Here is a 22,926-nt window from a genome sequence, read left to right as displayed (position 1 = left end):
TCCCCCCCCCCCTCCTGATGTTATTTCTATAACTTAAAACCGTCCAAGCTGGAAGGCTGGTGGAGTGCGCATCCAAGATGTGCTAGAGCTGGTAGCCAGTTAGTTGTAGAACGTCAGTACCGTCGGTCAGTGTCATGCAATGTTATCGCATGAGCTGATTGTTTAGTATTAAACTGGTGGTGTTAGGGGACCTCATAGCGTAACTTGTAGTTACTTTATCTTTTTTTCTATTCTCAAAGTTTATTATTATTTTTGTTTACCACACGTAACGTTACATGTCCAGTGCACACATGTACGTACTGAAGCTAGGCACAAGAAGATCAAGCCAAAGGACTTTTCACATGCACATACAGTGCTGCTCAATGAAATCCAGTTGCGCCACTCAAGTAACAGTCAAGTTTGCACCTTGCATCATTTCGCAGCCCAGTGTTTGCAGGTCTATGGTTGTGCCACGCCAGGCGCGTACTTGAGTGACGTGACTGGATTTCACTGAGCCACACTGTGCATTGTACAAAAACTGTGCAGGGTATAAGCAAGAGTACATAACCCCCCTCTTGGTATAAGAAATGTACCGTAATGGCACGAGTAAATAATTAACTCCCAAGAGTGTCCAACTCTGCATATGGGGTCTCGGATGGCGAAAACTCACGTCACGTTTCTCAGGTACGTTTCGTACTACGTACAAACGAAGGATAGCGTGCGCATAATCCGAATATCTGCCATGATCATGCTGGCGAGTTTCTGTCAGAGAGAATTTTTTATTACCCCGCTGTTCGCTAAAAACAGGCTGGAAACGCACCACTGGAACACTACACCACGTGGTGTGAGTTTTCGCCATCGGCGAACTCCATAGAAAGGGTGTCATGAGTTGCACACTCTTGGGAGCTTATACTTTTGGCAATGCTAATGGCTAGAATACATACCCCCCCCCCCCCCCCCCCCAGAGTGTGCAACACCTGATCCAGCTCTGAATATAATAATAGGGTCTTGGTCGAGCGTAATCGGATCTTCTGATGTCATGCGGACACTCCACACCAGCGCAAGGCCGGTCTCGAGGCAGGGTACCATTGTTTTTGATCCGAGAGTACCCGCGACTCCCCGGGCTCCTCTGAGATGTGTACGGTATTGTGACGCAAAGGTCCGATTACGCTCGACCAAGACCCTATACAGAGCTGGATCAGGCGTTGCACACTCTGGGGGGGGGGGGGGGGGGGGGGGGTTATGTACTCTTGCTAATGGTGACAACCCTCCGCTCCGGTGGTGGCCAGGGCCTAGGGAGTCACAGCATTGGGAGAGGACATGATTGTGACGAGACAACAATGTTAGTGACCAGATGATATGCAGGTTCTTCCCAGGGGCAACCAGGAAACCAGAACAAGCAACCCACCCACGAGCGAAGCCTGCATCATTTCCCACTCGCCTATGTGCCATCTACCTGGATGCTATGACCCCTGGCTTGGCGCCACTTGCTGAGTGCATGCACTCAAAGCGGCTCAACAAATGCACGATTATTAGCAAGCAACAGTGGCCACGGAAGTGCTACAAACACTGACCGCCATCACAGTGATCACTGTGACCAGAGACAGCGAGCAGAGCCAGACCCAGTACAAGAGGGACAGTGAGCAGAGCCAGACCCAGTACAAGAGGACAGTGAGCAGAGCCAGACCCAGTACAAGAGGGACAGCGAGCAGAGCCAGACCCAGTACAAGAGGGACAGCGAGCAGAGCCAGGCCCAGTACAAGAGGGACAGCGAGCAGAGCCAGACCCAGAACAAGAGGGACAGCGAGCAGAGCCAGACCCAGAACAAGAGGGACAGTGAGCAGAGCCAGACCCAGTACAAGAGGGACAGCGAGCAGAGCCAGGCCCAGTACAAGAGGGACAGCGAGCAGAGCCAGACCCAGAACAAGAGGGACAGCGAGCAGAGCCAGACCCAGAACAAGAGGGACAGCGAGCAGAGCCAGACCCAGTACAAGAGGGACAGCGAGCAGAGCCAGACCCAGTACAAGAGGGACGGCGAGCAGAGCCAGGCCCAGTACAAGAGGGACAGTGAGCAGAGCCAGACCCAGTACAAGAGGGATAGCACTACAGCTGTAGTTTGAGGTGGACAGAGAATTCAACACGTCTACCAAACGTGCGAGTACATTGCAGTGCCCACTCCTACAGACACTGGACAAAAAGAACACACCCTAAACACGATGAACTGGAGAATAGCATGCATTAAGAAAACATGTGAGGGTGGGTATGAACCGTCCAAAACACGGCAAGAATCGCAACCACTGGACAGTTCAGAGAACAAGCAAGTCGAACAAAGAAGAGATTGGGACACCATTGTGCCGCTGAACTTTGGGCAATATGCTGGGACCGTGAGCTGATCTTCAGCTTGCAGCCAGGCCCATCTAGAGATGGTGGTGGCATGGGAGCAATGCCGCTGGCAAGAAATAAGACACTCAGTGCGTATTAAAAACACACATAGAATAAAATCACTATAGCAGCAAGAAAATAAAAGAGAAAGAAGAGGTTGATGTAAAATGATGGTACATAGCAACACAGTGATGCTGCTGGTCCATGCAGCAAAGTAGCACAGGATGCACAGGATGCCAAAATAGCACAAAGGGACTAGCAGCTATGTACACGTAAAATAAATCAACAGCACTTGGCAGCAGCAGCAGCAAAGCAGCGCCACCATCAGCAGTACTACCAGCAGTAGCAAAGCAGTGCCACCATCAGCAGTACAACCAGCAGTAGCAACGGTAGCAGAGTAGCAGCTATATGTATAATGTCATCATAATCATAGTATGTACAGAGCTGCTGGGCTGGTGTGGCATTGGTATTGACAGGACGAAATAGAAAATAGTTTGGACCAATATCTCAATGTGTGCAAGATAGCTGCAAAATAGCTGCGAAATGTGTATCGTGACTTCTATGAATGTCAGTCCAGCTATCAACGTGGTAGGCGGGGTGTGTCAGAGGACACACGCTCATACGCAAGAATTAGAGAGAGAGAGAGAGAGAGAGAGAGAGAGAGAGAGTGTGTGTGTGTACGTGTGGGCAACCCGCGTGGTTGCTGGTACAACACTATGTATTGTAAGAAAGCCAGTACTAGCAACAGCAAACCTCTCCTACTGCTTTGAGCAGTACTGATGTCATACAAGTCTTCGAAGGAGAAAAACCCACCTCTTACAAGGGTGTGGAGGAGCTGCTGTAGAAAAAGGTGTAGCATCGCAACTAAGAAGCGCTTGTAGTGAACAAACAGGCTTAGCCAGCAACAACAGCAGCAGGCACGACGAAGGGACGCCTGGCTACAAAATGCAGATGAGAATGAAACACAGACTGGAATAGTAGGAGAAACTAAATGAAAAATCCCTCAAGAAAATAAAATGCTCCGCCATCAAATCCACCACCACCAGCAGCAGAAGGTAAAAAGAGAACGCCAAATTGAATAAAATCTAAAAATGGTATGTGCAATCCAAGCCCTGGAAGCTTGCAAGAAAGAGATAGGATGCCAAACAGACAGAAAACTAGAAACTAGACATGGTTTGGGTGAGAATGATATACTAGTGGCATGTCTGTGCAAGAACGAAACTAGTAGCATGTCTGTGCAAGAAGAGCGCGGGGTGTCCTGACCTAGAAGAGATGTACAGCTAGAATTATGTGGCAACATCTATAGTGAGTAGCACTAGCAGTAATTGCTGTAGATCTCCTACTATTTGTAACACAGTGGTACTACTGTACTACTGGTGCAATGGCTGCTGCAGCTACTAGCACAGGGGTTATGATTGAGCAAGCAGCTGAGAATCATAAACACCAATCAAGGTCTTGATGTGACTTAACTTATTGTGAAGAAACTGCAGCTTCTCACGCTCAGATTTGAATGTACTATCCTGCAATACAGTGAGAAATCAAAAAGCAAACACAGAAGCGGATCAGTGACAAGCTGCTTTTAAGTAAATATGAACCTGTTTAGGAATGGGTTTGCTCCCACACTATTTATTTCGTAATGGAACCTGTTGCTATAATTATTGTTTGGCTCGTGGCAACCATTATCATTTTTGATTCCGGAAAGGGAATGCTCATTCCAGCATGTGAGGTGGAATGATCATTCTCCAAAAAGAATCGTTCTCAGCGATTCCCATTCTGGAATGGGACCAACATAACGGAATGTTTTGACCAAACAAACGGGCAAGAATGATTCCCAGTGATTCCCATTGTGGAATGTGACCAACCAAACGGAACCTAATTTGTCATGGTGGCATTTAGCCTGGCTTCACAGATTTTTTTGCTGGGTCAAGGACTAAATCACTACAAGGTGTGGACAGATTGACCTGATGATGGCAAAATTGCCAAGACATTGCTCAAATCGCCATGAAACCAGTGAGTGCTCAGCGCTTGCAGAGTGGTGGCACGGAGCTTGGTACCTCTAACACTGCCCTACTAGTACGCTACTGCAGTAGAGCATCGATTATCCCAACCCTTTAGGGCAGACGCTGTCCAGAAGAGGATTCGATAAGGGAAATGTTCAGGTCAGGAGAGAGTCACAGATACATCAGCAGTATATGGCTCACTGAACTTGACAATAGAAGCTGCTTTTCGTATGTGCAGTTACATTGAGCCATGGTGTTTTTGTCTTATGTTTGTGAATCCTTCCCGGAAGCAAATGCTGGTTTTTATGCTTTCGTGTAATTACTCAGCGTTATTTGCAATAATAATAATAACACGAAGTAAGGGTTTGCTCCCCACACCGGAGCTCGCGCTATTCCGCCGACTTTACTCCGCCGATGGCAGTCGTGAGTCAGTCAAGTGTCAAGTAAAGTCGGCGGAATAGCGCGAGCTCCGGTGTGGGGAGCAAACCCTTTCTTACAAATAATAATAACAATAATAATATGGCTCACACTTGCATGTGATACATAAATTGTGTTTTATTCCCGTAGCTATGCAGAAGACAGACAGTAATGTCTGGCGCTAGCCAGTGTCCACACAGCTTTAATTCCCGTAGCTATGCAGAAGACGTTACTTCAGTAACGTCTGGCGCTAGCCAGGGTCCACACAGCTTTAATTTGGTGTTTGTTTGTGTGTTTGTGTCACGCCTGGCGCTATCCGTATCTGTCCCGTACCGTACCAGCAAACACAGCTGGCCACATACAGCTGGCCGCACTATTCAAATAGGGCTTTCAAACGCAAGATCATAACGTGAAGCAACTTGGAAGAATGAGTATGAATGCGAAGTGTATGGGGGAATGCATGTAGGGCGATAGTGCGGGTTCGAATCCCAGGTAATGCATTAAAAAAATAGGAGAATTGAAACATTTACAACATCCCTATTCTTTTTATGCCGTCATCAAGGCGGTAGATGGTGTCGTATTACCCTCGACCATACCTGTCCCGTAGCTGTCCCGTACCGTACAATCAAAGACGGCTGCCCACAATTCATATTCAAATAGGGCTTTCAAATACAAGATCATAACGTGAAGCTACTTGGAAGAATTAGTATGTATGCGAAGTGTATCGGGGGATGCATGCAGGGCGATAATGCGGGTTCGAATCCCATGTTATGTCTAAAAACAAAAAGTAGAAATTTATAAGAATTTATAACATCCCTATGCTTTTTTTGTCTAGGTCATCAAGGCAAAAAAAGCATAGCGTAGGGCCCTGAGCTTCCAAGCTCTCTCGTTTGGTGTTTGTGTGTTTGTGTCACGCCTGGCGCTATCCCGTATCTGTCCCGTACCATCAAACACAGCTGGCCACACTATTCAAATAGGGCTTTCAAACGCAAGATCATAACGTGAAGCAACTTGGAAGAATGAGTATGAATGAGAAGTGTATGGGGGAATGCATGTAGGGCGATAGTGCGGGTTCGAATCCCAGGTAATGCCTGAAAAAAATAGGAGAATTGAAAAATTTATAACATCCCTATTCTTTTTTTTGCCGTCATCAAGGTGGTAGATGGTGTCGTATTACCCTCGACCGTACCTGTCCCGTACCGTACCGTACCGTACAATCAAAGACGGCTGGCCACAATGCATATTCAAATAGGGCTTTCAAATACAAGATCATAACGTGAAGCAACTTGGAAGAATTAGTATGTATGCGAAGTGTATCGGGAAATGCATGCAGGGCGATAGTGCGGGTTCGAATCCCAGGTTATGTCTAAAAACAAAAAGTAGAAATTTCTAAGAATTTATAACATCCCTATGCTTTTTTTGTCTAAGTCATCAAGGCAAAAAAGCATAGCGTAGGGCCCTGAGCTTCCAAGCTCTCTCGTTTAGTGCTGTACATTGCATGCATGCACTGTTCAGGCTTTGAGGTTTGTGCGGTTGTGTGCTGCGTTGGTGCAGTAGGAGTGCACCGCTCCTGGGGTCAGATTGGACTTGGCACCACTGTAGAATACGCCTAATTCAAGCTGATGTTAGCCATCAGGAGAGACACAAACACTTGCTCCGGACCTGAGTCCAGAACAGTAGAACGCCGATTATCCGGACGTCAACTATCCCGATGATCGATTATCCGGGTCGCCTGGCCGGGCTGGTCAAATAATAATTAGCAGGTTTTCGAGGGTTTTTTTGCTGATTTCCCCCACTCGGAGCACCATTCAAGTGATGCACAAGATGTATTATAACTGGTTGGAGTTAACATGTATAAAAAATTACCTATAAATAAAGATTACAGGGTGCGACAGAGCTCTCGGCCATCGAAGAAAATGTTGAGTCACCTCCACCACCACACTGCGCTCCTTAGCCGACTAGACCCTCCTGCACACAACCATCACCATTGCGAGGACACTTCCGTAGACGATATTGATAAACTCCTTCAGACAGCTGCAGCAGTTTGGTCTATATTTTTAATCATTCAACATCTACCTTCACTGATGAGCTATGTATTAGCGAAACAGCTGTTTGAAGGAGTTTATCAATATCGTCTACGGAAGTGTCCTCGCAATGGTGATGGTTGTGTGCAGGAGGGTCTAGTCGGCTAAGGAGCGCAGTGTGGTGGTGGAGGTGACTCAACTATAAATAAAGATAGCGTGTCTTTTTGAGGAGCTGAAGTGCGCCTAGTTCCTGTTGTGCTGCCTATGAGAATGAAAAAGGATGAAAACATGTGGGAATAGGCATGTTCTAGATAGATGTGTGACTGCTCCCTTATCCAAACAATCTTCTCATCCGAACCTCCTGGAGACAGCCCGTGCCCCAAGGGGTGCGGATAATCAGCACACTGCTGTATGTAGAAGTATATCTCAGCATACAACACGTCATGCCTATCCGTATTCAGCAGCAGAGGTACATGAAGCAAGCATTACCTACCCGCATGTACTTGTCGTGAAGAGCAATGACCTTCTCATACACTTTCTGTAATTCAACAACAGTACACCGACAGTACAACAGAAGCAGCAGCAGCCATACGCACGCATGCACACACAGTACACAGGAGTGAGGGTCTGCCAGGTACATTTTGCTAAGATGGCCAGCACCTGCAGCAGCCAGCAAGAGCCCTTCCCCGCCAGACTCCATATTACAGTTGGATATAAAATAGCTGAAACAATGCGACTGAAGTGACTAGCCACTCAGTACCCGTCCTGCTAACGTCTTCTTTTGCGCTTTCTTTTTTCAATCACAGAGGTTTCCCATGATACTAGCAAGAGTATTAAAGCGGTGCGCTCACGTTGCAAACACGAAGCATGGGATTGTAACACTACTAGAATCGGTACTGCACTCTGGGTGGCCCGAAACAGCACGAAACAAGGAATGAATTCTGGGTGGGCCGAAACAAGGAATGAATTCTGGGTGGCCTGAAACAAGGAATGAATTCTGGGTGGCCTGAAACAAGGAATGAATTCTGGGTGGCCTGAAACAAGGAATGAATTCTGGGCGGCGTAAAACCAACACCCGACACTACATGTCTTGTCACCACTCTGCCCAAACTAGGGTCTTACGCACAAGAGCATGTCCATGTAACAGAGTACTTGTTGCAGTTTGGAAGAGCGCTTCTTCAGTTAAAAGGGCATACAATTAAATGAGAGCGCACAAGGTAAGCCGAGACTCGGTACAATCAAATAGTACCACTATTACTGCTATAGTACCCCCCCCCCCCTCTCTCTCTCTGTGCTCCTAGAACTACAGTACTTCTTCTCACATCTTCTTCAGGTGTTCCCTCGGCCTCCTTCCATTGCTCTTCTAAAATCTGGAACTCCTCCATCACCATATCCATCTTGCTCTTCAACTTGCAGTAGAGTGGGTAGGCTGAATTGAAGTCATTCTTATACGAACAACGAACAGCGTAGGATGTTACCTCAGAGTATTTACTGCAGACAACAACAAGCCACCAAAAGAGCAATTGGATCAAGGGGAGCTACAGAAGAAAGCACTTGCGGTTTCAGGGCTTCTACATTTTCATGACGTGGAAAACCGGCAAAATTTAAGAAAAGTCCAGGCTAGAATTATCAGATTTAAGAACACTTTTAAAAATTTACACGTAGATCTACATTGTACATGTATGGGAGGTGAGTACATGTCATGTACACGTGTACACAGTAACTGCTACATGTACAGTCATTCCCATTTACGACACCCACTAGTTTAGAAGTACTACATTGCACTACATGTACATGTACATGACAAACGTCATGACGTCACTCGACTCGCCGCGCGCGCGCGCGTGTGAATAAGAACGGTCTGGCTAGAATCAAAAATTTAAGAACTTTCCTAGGCTGCGCTCGAGCCCCTGCGTTCTTCGGCGCCCGATCTTACTGTACCCTGTGTGAGAGCATCGGTCTAGTTACCACCCCTTGCTGTAACACCATCTGGAAAGTGTCATAGCAGGTGATCAAAGGAATTACAGTGATGTACAAAGTACTGTAGAGTGTTGATCAGAAAGCCATGTACTAGTAGTACCTAGCATTAGTATTGGTCTATGTAGTACTGCACAGCACAACTGCCAGTAATAGTGTGCAAGTTGAAGAGAACAACTGCAGTGACTTACCATGTCCAGTCTTCACTCATGTCAACATGCAGTTCTCCGCCAATAGCAGCAGCTGCAGCAGCGCCATCACCACCACCAGCGGCAGCAGCAGCGGCACCGGAGGATACCCTGCGGTGATGATGATGCTTGGGTTGATGGTGATGACGACTACTTGAATGCGATGACACCGCCGCCGATGTTCCCTGAGCCCCTGTTGACGCTGCTGCTGTCGATGGTAAATGACTAGAGGTAGCAGTAGACGTGGCGGATGGTGTACTGGATGCAACACTGGATGGTCGTCGCTTTCTCTCCGGTTCCATGCTAGCATGCCTCCGAGAGCTAGTAGTGCTGCTGCTGCTAGCTGTGGTGGCTGTACTAGCAGCAGAGCTCTTGCCACTACTGTTGCTGCTCTGATTCGATTCTTGATGTCGCCGTCTCTTGATTCCCTTTCCAGAATGCGGCGCTGGAGTCTGTGTTGATTCCGTCGTGCCGCTTGAAGACGATGTGCCAGCAGCAGTACGGGTGGAAGACAGCAATGAATTTCCAGTTGTCGTTGTTGCTGACGTGGACAAGACATTACTGGAGTTATCAGTAGAAGTGCTTGCTGTTGAACTTGACGCTATTGGTGTTGTTCGAGAGCTACTCCGCCGTAGCACAGAAGAACTTGAATGATTGCTTGTCGCAGCTGTAGAAGTAGTTGCAGCAGCAGCAGTACCATTACCACCGGCACCAGTAGCAGCAGCAGCGCCAGTTGCAGCACTCGTATTACTTGTGGATCTAGACGCAGTATCAGCTTGTTCAGATGCAGAGTGGGTGGTAGTGGTAGTGGCGGTGGTGGTGCTAGTGGCAGTAGATGAAGCTGATGATGATGCCAACGACGGTGATGATGTGACACTGGTGGAATTACCACTACTGCCTGAACCACTAGCACCACTACTTGCTTTCAGGCGAGAGTTTGTTTTGGCGTTGGAATAATTGCCATGGCGAGCTTTGCTAGAAGCTGCCAGCATGTTAGTCTGCGCCTTGCTAAGCGTGGCACGACGAGTTGCGGGCGTTGAGTTATGTTTCAACTTTTCTGTCGTTGTTGGTACCCACCCATCATCTGATGCGGACATAGCACTGACTGAACTAGTATGAGATTGCTGTTGCTGCTGCTGTTGTCTGGCAGAGCGAACGTGAGCACTAGATAATGGTGTTAGCTGGCTAGATGGAGACCTCTCACCACTCAGGCCTAAGTCATCAACTAAACCAGCAACAGAACGGTATGGAGAGCGTAACTGCTGCTGCTGATGTTGATCGCTTGGTGAAGGTGTGGATGTATGACTTGCTGATGCTGGTGTAGCTGTTGATAAGGTCGATGCAGCACCACTGTTACTACCGTTAGCAACAGCATCATCCAAACCTTCAAACTTCAGTCTCCTAGTAACATGCACAAGACAGACACATGACATACACACACGTAAGAATGGACGCGCATGCACGCACACAGTCACACACACACAGTCACACACACAGTCACACACACACACAGCAAATCAGTCAATAATGTAACCAACTGCACTGACTGTATTACAAGAAGAACAGGCTATATACACAGCAGGAAATACAAGAAGCAATCATGCCACCAGAAGGACACCACCATGCACACAGCTAGTACAAAGCTGGAAACATCTCATCATACCTCTGTATGGCAAGTTTCTCAGTCTCGGTGTAATGAGGCCATTTGGACACCTGTACTCAAACAAATACCAACAAAACGAACAAACAGGAACAATAATATTATATCACCACATACATGTTGACTACAGAATACTTGGAACTTGTCACTGCCAATTTTGGCTTCGGAGAAAGAGAAAGAGGAAGAAAGAAAAAGAGAGAGAGAGAGAGAGAGAGAGAGAGAGAGAGAGAGAGAGAGAGAGAGAGAGAGAGAGAGAGACAGAGAGAGAGAGAGAGAGAGAGAGAGAGTGAAAGAGAGAGAGACAGAGAGAGAGAGTGAAAGAGAGAGAGAGAGAGAGAGAGAGAGAGAGAGAGAGAGAGAGAGAGAGAGAGAGAGAGAGAGAGAGAGAGAGAGAGAGAGAGAGAGAGAGAGAGAGAGAGAGAGAGAGAGAGAGAAAGAGAGAGACAGACAGACAGAGAGAGAGAACCAGTCAGTCAGTCATCAATCTGTTTGTTACAGTGCAAATGCAGTATGGTAGAAGTTACCTGAAGTCCCTGAAGCAATTCTGCTTTCAGATGATATAGGTCATGTGATGATGTTGCTATGGCATCCAGGGTTGTATATAAACGTGACTCATCGCGGTGTTCATGGTATTTCTTGTCAGCTGTAACCAAACAAACACGCACAGACAGACAGACAGACACATACACTCACTTCTAGTCATCAAAATCCATATTGATGTGGCCAGATTTAGACCAGTGTTGTCCCTAATCCACTGCCAGCATGCCAAGTCATGCCAGCTAAAGCGGGACGCACAGAAGCTTCTTTGCGATGCGAATTTGCAAAATACCATTCACAGAAAAAGTCAGCGATGTGACGTCGCTTTGCTGATTTGGTGCAAAGTTAAATGAAGGTGAATACGTTACCATGGTATTCGCATGGTTGAGTACACATTTTACAAATCTACAAGCAAATCTTGAACCTGTTGTACAACTGTGCTGCAAAGGTCAAAATCGTACACCGCATCGCATGTCGCATCGTGAAAGTTGAGCCAAGCTCAACTTCTGCGATGGGCCAGTTGCGTGATCTGTGGGATGGATATGATTTGGGGGTTCCCGGTTTCGCGGCCATTGCACCGCAAATATGCTTCTATGAATCCCACTTCAGACTCAATCTGCACTTCCGAGCCTACAACACCAATCCCGGACCCCCCCCCCCCCCACACACACACACATTAAGTATAACCATGTGTAAAAATCAGACTGGGAGTAAAAATGTGAGAATAGCATTGCTACACACATGAGCACGCCTTTGTGCAGCATCAGCTATACATTCCATTGTGATTTGGAGAGGAGTCTGGTTTGAGTAGAGCATGGCCATGTTCAAATGGGCCAATGTCAACACAAGGACAGCTATACCGCTTTCTCCGCTTCCACTTCACCGTATATGGGTACTGCAAGGGGAGAAACTTTCGGCGCCAATTGAATTTCGGTGAAGTTCAATAAAAGCCGAAACAGTGGAGATTGGGCATGGCATTCCTTTTGCGAGATAATAGGCACAATATCTTTGATCAAACCCGTTTTTGGAAAGGAATTTCTACGATTTTTGGGCAACATGAATTAGTTATAAAACTCAATTGTAGGTACATACGAGATTGCCACAATCTCTTTGTACCGAAATTAGCTAGCTATGGAAGAAGTCTCCCTCCCTTCCAATAGGCTGCTGTATGCTTCAGCCAGTAGCATGCATAGTATCAAGAGTACATAACCCCCAAGAGTGTGCAACTGCCTGCATAACCTCTATGCAGTGCTGCGACGGCAGAACTTCACATCACGTGACATGGTTCAAAAGGTTACACTGGAAAACAGTGCAAAGTGATCACAAGAGAGTTGTACCCAAAGCTGGGTTTCATACAACCCTGTATCAATCATGCATAGAGTGCAAATAATGTGTACGGGTTCATCACGTGATTGAAGTTCTGCCGTCGCAGACCCCATAGCTGGAGTTGCACACTCTTGGGGGTTATGTACTCTTGATAGTATGTAGCAGACTGTACACACCTTTGCTTAGTCGGGACAGGATCTCAGATTTCTTCAACGGCTTGGGAGCCAGGATAAACGTCAGCATGCCCCTAGGAAAGATACAACAGAAAGGATGAATATCAGCATCCCCTAGACAAGATACAAAAGCAAGCATGAGTGTCAGCATTCTCCTAGAGAGATACCAAAACTGGGGATGCACAAAGAGACAAGGGGCAGTATCCCAATATGTGTTTGCCACGAACGAATTCAACATAAAATCTTGTAGGACGCATCACGCAGCTTCATAAGTAAAAAATTGGTTGTGAGCAACACTGGCTCACACTCAAATAACTGCTTTTCACCAGAAAAATATTATATTTCAACGTTTCGGTCATGAAATAACCATCATCAGGAGGTTCATTCCTGATGATGGTTATTTCATGACCGAAACGTTGAAATATAATATTTTTCTGGTGAAAAGCAGTTATTTGAGTGTGAGCCAGTGTTGCTCACAACCAATTTTTTACGAATTCAACATGTTCAAGGTATTCTGTTTTGGATCCATGATGCAATCCCAGTGTACTGTAAGTCAACAAATATGTGGCGCATGTTTATTTTAGACTATTTTCGGCCTGATCGTGTTTGGCCGAAAATTTGTTGTGGCCGTAATTTTGTTGTGGCCGTAATTTTGTTTTGCAAGGTTCAGTGTGACAGTGTATACAGGTGGCAGCAACACAGGCCGAAAATTTGAATGGGTCGAAATGGGTTTTAGCCTTGGGAGGCCGAAATTTGAATGGGTCGAAAATTTGTAGACTTACAGTACATCCAAACACACAACATACAACACACAACATACAACATACAACATACAACATACAACATACAACATACAACACACAACATACAACACACAACATACAACACACAACATACAACACACAACATACAACACACAACATACAACACACAACATACAACATACAACACACAACATACAACACACAACATACAACACACAACATACAACACACAACATACAACATACAACACACAACATACAACATACAACATACAACATACAACATACAACACACAACACACAACATACAACACACAACATACAACACACAACATACAACACACAACATACAACATACAACACACAACATACAACACACAACATACAACATACAACATACAACACACAACATACAACACACAACATACAACACACAACATACAACATACAACATACAACATACAACACACAACATACAACACACAACATACAACATACAACATACAACACACAACATACAACACACAACATACAACATACAACCACCAAATGCATTGAAAACATGAACATGTTAAGTGCATGTTCCTGAAACTTGTACGCCTTGCATTAGTCCTGGGGTTGAAGAGGTGCCTTGCAATAAGTCCTGGGGTTGAGAGGTGCCTTGCCATAAGTCCTGGGGTTGAGAGGTGCCTTGCCATAAGTCCTGGGGTTGAGAGGTGCCTTGCCATGAGTACCCCGGGGTTGAGAAGTGACTTGCAGTGAGTGACGAGGGGTTTGGAGGTGGTTGAGAGTTCTAACCATACCCAAAAGTAACTACCAAGTGGCTATCGGGAGAGATTCTGCGCTTCCTGTGTCTGCTCGCAGAGAAAACCACAGTGGTTTGTGACTGGTCATTGAGGCACAAGTATGTACTTCTGTGACAGTGTTTTGAACTTTACATCTACCGTAAAGTACCATTGATCCGCCCCCTCTCCAATTCCCGCCCCCTCTCCAATTCCCGCCCCCTCTCCAATTCCCGCCCCCTCTCCAATTCCCGCCCCTCTCCAATTCCCGCCCCCTGTCGATTTTCTACCCGTGAAGCGTATACAACGAAATGCGATGTTGAACTGATGCATGCACTGCTGTACACAATACGTGCCAATCCAGGATAAAAATGTGTACAATCCAGCACATCGAGTCTGATCCTCCACGTTGTATCGTACTGCACTTGACAGCCTTGATTTAATTCCCGCCCCCTGCCGAAAACCCAGCTGGGAAGCGACATGGTGTGGGGGGGGGGGGGGATCAACGGTACTTTACGGTACTTGTTGAACTGTGATAGATCATGAACGGGACTGATAACAGAGAGTTGACTATATCCTATGCGAGTATGAGCAAGAGTACATAACCCCAAGAGTGTGCAACTGCCTGCACAACCTCTATGCAGTGCTGCGACAGCAGAACTTCACATCACGTGACATGGTTCAAAAGGTTACACTGGCAAACAGCGCAAAGTGACCACAAGAGAGTTGTACCAAAATCTGGGCTGCGTACAACCCTGTATCAATCATGCACAGAGTGCAAATAGTGCGTACGGGTTAATCACGTGATGTGAAGTTCTGCCGTCGCAGACCCCATACTAGCTGGAGTTGCACACTCTTGGGGGGTTATGTACTCTTGGTATGAGTGATGAGCACGAGCAGGTGGCAACTCTGAAGCATCTCAAATCCTGAGATAGCGGTAGCGACTTTGGCGGTGATTTTATAGTGTGTGGAGAGCGAACACCTTTTCATCTCAAAGCCTAGCTAAAATAAGAACAAGCATGGGAACTAGGCAGCTAAAGTATCCAGGGATCCAAGTAATGAGTTCAAATCAAATCTCCCAAACGGAGAGACAGTGTGCGCTGAATTCTGCATTCCTGCGTCGCTCAAGCAAGAGTTCATTCACTGCTGACAGAGTTTTACTCAGTGTAGTCTCTACCATACTCAGTGTAGTCTCTACCATACTCAAGCTCATACCATAACATGACCATGCACCAGTCTATTCTGCTATACTGTCCGCCTGTGCCCCATGGCCGGTGCTGCAGGGATGTGCAGTTTTTTTTGCGAACTTTTCGGAATGCATCTCACAAACCCCAACATTCTTGAATCAAGTCATGAGCTGATTCAAACATGTTATTGAATGCATGGCAGACACTGCATACACTGGAGACCATGAATGCATGGCAGACACTGCATACACTGGAGACCATGAATGCATGGCAGACACTGCATACACTGGAGACCATGAATGCATGGCAGACACTGCATACACTGGAGACCATGAATGCATGGCAGACACTGCATACACTGGAGACCATGAATGCATGGCAGACACTGCATACACTGGAGACCATGAATGCATGGCAGACACTGCATACACTGGAGACCATGAATGCATGGCAGGCACTGCATACACTGGAGACCATGAATGCATGGCAGACACTGCATACACTGGAGACCATGAATGCATGGCAGACAACTGCATACACTGGAGACCATGAATGCATGAATGCATGGCAGACATTGCATACACTGGAGACCATGGACACAATGAGCACACTGGACACACTCAAAACAGCACTGAGGTCAGAACAACATGTACCTTAGTGACTTGAGGTCTGGTTTCTTTGCCGTGCCCCGGGATAGAGATGTAGCGCTACCGCTGCTGCTGGCAGAGGCCAAGGCACTGCGGCCGCCGCCATACTTCCCATCAGCTGAAGGCAATCCAAGAGCAGATTTACCGGCTATGGGCTGCTGCCTCTTGGATGCTGAGCTAGCGGCTGAGGAGGTTAGATTCGAGGGCGGTACAGCACCTCGCCGATTGGCACCCTTCACAACAACACCATTAGTCTTGGTCTTCCTGGGCTCTGCACACAAATACAATACACAACATGAAAGATGAGATGAGAAGAAGCACCACAGCTGAAGGAAACAATGTACACCGGCTAGCACTGCAATGTGCATAGGCTGGACTCACATACGGCCAGCACACATTGCTACATACTAGTACACATTGGTAGACCAGGGACAGACCACTCTCTTGGTACCACATGCCATTGTGAACTGGTGAAGGAAGAAAACAGAATCAGAATGTGAGTGGTTCCTAATGGTCCAACTTTTCTAGGATAGTTGTGACTCTTCAATGAGAATCACTTACTGTATGACCAGCCAAGAAAAACGAAAGCTGGTGTAACATTATGCATTGTTCAGCATCATCAAACGTATCCAGAAAAAGCATGTCCATTTGCAACAAGCAAGGAGGCAGACTGTGTGAACAGTGTACAGCATGAGGGTGACATTAATTAATAGCACTCTTCATAATGAGATATACTAAGGCAAAGCACGTACGTCGAGATGTCACTTCTATTTCTTGTGCACTGTAAAACAAAGCATGGAAAAGCAAATTTACGCACATACACATATACAGGCACACACGGGTATGCATGCATGCACACACAAGCACGTGTATAGATGCACGCACGCGTGTATACACAAGCATGTAGAAGCATGCACACACACGCTCATGTACAAACACAGACACACAGAACACATGATATAGTTAGCACACTTGGAACAAAGGAAACACATGGGCAATAAGCCCATGGCGCATTGCCCAATGTGGAATGCATGAGTAACACTGTACATGTCAGGCCCGTAGCAGCCCCATTTGGGTTGGTCCGGCAAGATACGACTTCGATGCTCCCCCCCCCCCCCCCCCCCGAGCCCATACTCATACATGTACATATGCCGGTACATGTACAAAATGTACATGATTGTACGTGTATTTATCACTCCCTTAGTATTGACTCCCATAGATTTTTGCCATACCTAAGCAGTCAAATATTCCTGCATATTTCACTCCTTAGGGCTATATTGACTGCTTAGGCCAGTTAGGGGTTGCGCAGTTGAACGGTGCCTAGCGCGGCATTGTCACTGCATGAGTGGTGGTGCAACGGTTGTGCAATCATAAAACCGGGATTCATGAGGTTATCGTTCTGGAATTTGAAATACGGACTGTTTGTCGTGATAAATCTAATTCGTACTTGGTCAGAATAGGAAATAAAAACCTCGTAAAAGACCTCGGCTTCGCCTCGGTCTTTTACTCAGCTTTTATTTCCTATACTATAAGTTGACCTCGTACTCAGTCAATATTAGATACGTACTATGTACATGTACATGCATGTAATCGTGACCATGCAGCGTGACATAGGACGAGAAAAGGAAGAAGGACGTTCGGCATGAGTCAGGAAAAAGAGCATCAGCATGTTGTGTCCGTCCAAACAGAACTTGTTGAAGATTATGAAGGCATAGCGTATCTCAATGCATGTGATAAAAGAACCAAAATGGACCTTTGGAGGAGGAGAAAGGATATTGAAATGGGATATCTTTGGTACAAACCCTATCTAGAAAGAATTGGAGGAAGAAAATAATCAATACATTTCAGGAAGTACAGTGTAGGAACATTCACGGGCATGACTGTCCACATGATCTTCAGCAGGGTCATCATAATTCCTGATGACATGTACAATGTAGGTCTACTACCAGCACTACTATTCCTACTCTTGCTACTACCTCTATACTACAGTCATGTACTTATTGCACACATCCCCTTCAATGGTACCGGGTGGACATCCTGAGCTGTACTGCATGCTCACATCTGTGAGCTCCTTTTTTTCTTCTTTTTTTTTTGGCCGAATATTGGTCCGGCAGCTGCCGGACCTGCCGGACCGCCTGCTACGGCCCTGCATGTGTATACACTGGGATCAGCAATGCACTGCTCAACATCCCACATAGCCATGCCCATGTGGATCTGCAGGGTGCTGGTGGGCCAGACTATGTCATTGTGCAATGGGCTTGAGAGGAATATAGTATCTCTGGGCCTATATTAATTCCCTCCCGATAAATGATTAAAGGGGAAGTTAAGGCTAAAATCAAAATTTCACCAGTTGTAGTCTTTGGGGTGCTGAGTCGAATGGTCTTGGTCCGAGGAAGCTGAGACGCTCCCTTCCTTCTTTTTTCCCAATCGAACTCGCGCACTTCCACCAAAACTGGGTGACTGCGCCCTACTAGATGGGGATTTGTATGCAAAATGTCACTAAAAGCGCCATTTCGTTCTTATAAAAGCACGGATGACCGCGATTGGCCCATATGTTGTAGCCTTTTGGACGCTGAGTCGACTGGTTTTGGTCCGAAAAGGCTGCGATGCAGCGTTCTTCCTTTATTCCCAATCGAACATGGTTGAACAAGCGGTCACGTGCTCCTGGGTGCCCAAATCACTTGGTCACCGCCCCAGCAGGCGACAACTTTCACACCAAGGTTCAACTCAAGTGACAGGGCTCTACCCAAAAAAGGTCAAACAGGCTAGTAAGTTGTACTCTGCAGGCGCGGTGACCAGGTGACTGGTGTACGCAGGAGCACATGACCGCTTGTTCAACCATGTTCGATTGGGAATAAAGGAGTAACGGACCAAACCCAGTCGACTCAGCGTCCCAAAGACTACAACATATGGGCCAATCGCGGCCATCCGTGCTTTTATAAGAACGACATGGCGCTTTTAGTGACATTTTGCATACAAATCCCCATCTAGTAGGGCGCAGTCACCCAGTTTCGGTGGAAGTGCGCGAGTTCGATTGGGAAAAAAGAAGGAAGGGAGCGTCTCAGCTTCCTCGGACCAAGACCATTCGACTCAGCACCCCGAAGACTACAACTGGTGAAATTTTGATTTTAGCCTTAACTTCCCCTTTAAGAATCCTTGTGGAATGACTTTCATTCACAATTCAGCATGCATATGAGCACTGTTACAAATGATCCCTCACCAAACTGCTCTGCGTGACTGCTCGGCCGTGCGGATATTCTCTCTGGTACAGGTGAACACTTCGGACTGCCTGGCCTTGACCTTGACTTTGCATGTCACAGTACCGACAGCTTGTAGTTGATGTCCCCTGTCACTGCTTGTACGCAAGATATCCTCCACATTCTTGTTCGGCTCTGTTGACACTTTTCCAGTTGTCTCGCCGATAGTCAAAGCAAAGTGCTGACAGTCTTTCTCGTCTTCACCCGTCGCTATCTTGAAGACCTGAACAATGACGACATGATAGACTTATTAAACTCGGATGGAGAGCCAAGGATTTTAATTAAAAAGAGAGGACCATAAGTTTACAAGTTAGCCGTTCTGTCCAACACTAAAGATTGTAAGCAGGAAAATGGTGAGTCAAAATGTGCAACAATTAGCACAAAACTGACTGATGTGATACTGACATTCAACGACCTGATGTTTAGCTGCATCACGTCTGGAGTGCGCAAGCCAACCCCCCTTCCTTACGTTACTTCATAACTTAGATGTTGGTTTGCGCACTAGAGACGCGATGCAGCTAAGCATCAGGTCGTTGAATGTCAGTATCACATCAGTCAGTTTTGTGCTAATTGTTGCACATTTTGACTCACCATTATCCTGCTTATAATCTTTAGTGTTGGACAGAACGGACAACTTGCAAACTTATGGTCCTCTCCTTGTAATGATAAACCTATCACTTAGTTATCAACCACACATACCTCAAGGTATGCAAGCTTCACTGTCACACATACTACTATAATGACGACATGAAAACACAGCCACACACACTACACAAAGAAAAAAAACACACAAAAGTTGTGATAAAACATTACCACATTCATGTACAGTAGGCATCGGTTATAGCGTGGGTGTTTGAAAAGCGACTTTCTATTCTTATTTCCGATATTTCTCACACAAGATAAATCAAGTGGGACATACTCAGTATCATATGCATCTGCGCAGCGGCAGGAAGGTCATTGTACATGCAACGTAGTGCTACTGTGTATGTGGCTGTTCATAGTCATAGAGAGAGAGAGAGAGAGAGAGAGAGAGAGAGAGAGAGAGAGAGAGAGAGAGAGAGAGAGAGAGAGAGAGAGAGAGAGAGAGAGAGAGAGAGAGAGACAGAGAGAGAGAGAGAGAGAGAGAGAGAGAGAGAGAGAGAGAGAGAGAGAGACGCCTCACTGGTGTTTTGTTTGTGGGTACGGCAATGGAAGTACTCCGTATCCAATTGGACCTCTTCTGTTTTATCTGTACATGACACCCTGTTGGAGCTGGTCTACCTGGGGGGTACCTCTGGCTTCACAGCAGGCACTGAACTGTGATCCCAAACATGCACATGCTAAAGCTAAGGTGGTAATATCTCAGGGGGTGTACATGCCCCATGTGTCCCTCACAGGCTAAGTGTAAGTGGCACTACAGGTGGGCATGCAGGTGGACAAGATGCATGTACAGCCAGTAGATCTTTCTGCAGGGTGAGGGAGGGAGGGAGGGAGGCGTTACATTGAAACTAAACTAACTCAATTCATGACAAATATATCAATGTTTACAATGTACAGTAGAACGCCAATTATTTGAACATCAAATATCCAAACGGTCAATTATCCAGATTGCCTGTTTGCACTGAATTCAAGTGACAAAAATCAGGGTTTACTGATTTTCGTCACCCACCATTAAAAACGGTGCACAGGTTGTTGGTAACAGGTTGGCGTCAGATTTAGTCCCCAGGCCATGGTGTCATTTTGAGGAGCTGGAGTGTGTCTAATTCCTAGGGTGATGCCGAAGAGAAGGAGAAAGGATGGAAGCATGTGGGAATGTGCATGGTTTAGATTGATGTGTGCCCGCTACCTTATCTGAACAATACTCCTCATCCAAACACCTTGGAGACAACCCCGTGCCCAGATGGGTGCGGCTAACCGGCACTCTACTGTAGTCCCTAATACTGTCATAATACTCTATAGGTATCCTGAGCAGGATCTGGATCTAAAGCTAATTACGACGAGGCTGGACTGCATGCATGTGCAGTAGGGCAGTGCATTACGGTGCACTGACCGCAGCGAGGTGCAGCACGTATGAAACATTGCCGAAGCACAGGGACAATACTGGCAGCCCATATCTACATGAATGGCAGGGGCGTAGCTCGCACATCTGTGGTGTGGTGACAATGTACCACCGGCAGCCTCATAGCCGCCATTTTGCCTATTCCGTCTATGTAGTACCTATGACGGCCATTGGCTGGTGCGGGGACCGGACTACAATGACCATACGCGAGCTATGGGTCTGAATGGTGAAATGGTATGTGAGGGAGTGAGTACAGATATCAGAGCTGGTTACGACCACCAGCAACCACTTCTAATAATATTATAGAACGTAACTTGAATGGTATAATTATGCTAACTTCAAATAGGGCACCTGTACCTAACAGTATACACAATGTTCATTGAAACAATTCTATTTTTCAAATGCTGGTCTCCATGGCATTCGTGTACAGCATAAATTGAACGTAATGGTCATTGCATAAATTTTGTCTACCTCCCATACTGATACTTGGAACATAACAAAACACATAATTATGCACATTCTTGTTCAACAATACTAAGTAATTAAACTTTTCCAGAATTTACTTACACCACTGGTGCCATTCCAAAAAACGCTGAGATGCTTAGATTTTGTCTGCAGAGTGATCAACACCAGAAATATAACACGAGAATATGAATTTGAGGCAAGCTTTTGATACAAATACTTTGAAAGAATGACAACATCAACGAGGCGTTATGCTGGATGTGGTCAATATCTCTATGATTATTGTGCTACTGTACCTTCGTTGAGCGATAGTTTTCAAGAGCCTGGATGCAACCATTAGGAACTTTAGGAAGGAGCACCATAGATCTACCAGGAACCATGCTTGGGATCAAGTCGAAAGTGGACGAGGGAGTCAACTCTTTTTCAGCACCAGACGCCATGCTGGTATTGAAGTTTCCTGCACCAACCTACAGTACTAGTCGTGTGGTAAAATCACCTGGAAATACCGATGATTCCAATGCCCCTGCTGGCCATTGAGCACATTGTTTTCTATCAAGTGTGGTGAGTTGATGATGAAACTCAAGTCGAGCCATCCACACCGAGCTAACTAGAAGTAAATTACTTCGCTGCAAGTCTGCATCAAGAGTTCATGAACTCTTGCTGCATGCACTAGCAAGATCATGCACACAACCGTGAAAAACTCAAAAGCGAAAAAAAATGAAAAATCGAAAAAACCAACCGATCCGACACCGCTACTGCACTGCCACTCTCTTTTTCTTGCAGCCAGGCGCTAGCAACTGTGTGCGGCTAGGCTAGCGGGAAAGGGGGGGGGGGGGGCATTTGGTGGGGCTGAACACTTTTTGCAGCCCCTGGGGCCCTGCCCGGTCTACACAGTCATGTACCTACCTGTGGTCAAGTGTGGACTGATCATGTTTATTATTATTATTATTATTATTTAAATTTTGAATAGGGCAATCCCAGTTCTGGAATATACAGTCATGTCCCTATTTGGGCATAATAATGTCATTAGACATTAGACTGGTCAGTACGGAGAAGAGTGCATACTTAGTTTCTAGTATGACACATTGTGTCACTGAGCTGCTTGACATGTACACCGCCTGGCACGA

The 22,926-nt window shown here is 46.3% G+C and overlaps 1 protein-coding gene across 1 annotated transcript; it reads right to left on the bottom strand.

Annotated features, from left to right (window-relative positions):
* Positions 1-2,301: 2,301 nt before the first annotated feature.
* LOC135826378 (pneumococcal serine-rich repeat protein-like) lies at positions 2,302-22,486 on the bottom strand. Its single transcript, XM_065338990.1, has 12 exons — positions 22,096-22,486; positions 21,905-21,949; positions 19,263-19,522; positions 16,795-16,823; positions 16,049-16,313; positions 12,667-12,737; positions 11,152-11,270; positions 10,631-10,680; positions 8,971-10,368; positions 8,125-8,293; positions 7,296-7,340; positions 2,302-3,881 (listed from the first exon to the last, which is right to left on the bottom strand). Exons 1-12 carry the CDS (start codon positions 22,237-22,239, stop codon positions 3,771-3,773), a joined length of 2,706 nt encoding a protein of 901 aa, XP_065195062.1. The 5' UTR covers positions 22,240-22,486; the 3' UTR covers positions 2,302-3,770.
* Positions 22,487-22,926: the final 440 nt, after the last annotated feature.

Source organism: Sycon ciliatum, chromosome 10, assembly GCF_964019385.1.
Source record: "Sycon ciliatum chromosome 10, ocSycCili1.1, whole genome shotgun sequence".
NCBI classification, from domain to species: Eukaryota; Metazoa; Porifera; class Calcarea; order Leucosolenida; family Sycettidae; genus Sycon; species Sycon ciliatum.
This window is presented reverse-complemented; position numbering and strand designations above follow the sequence as displayed.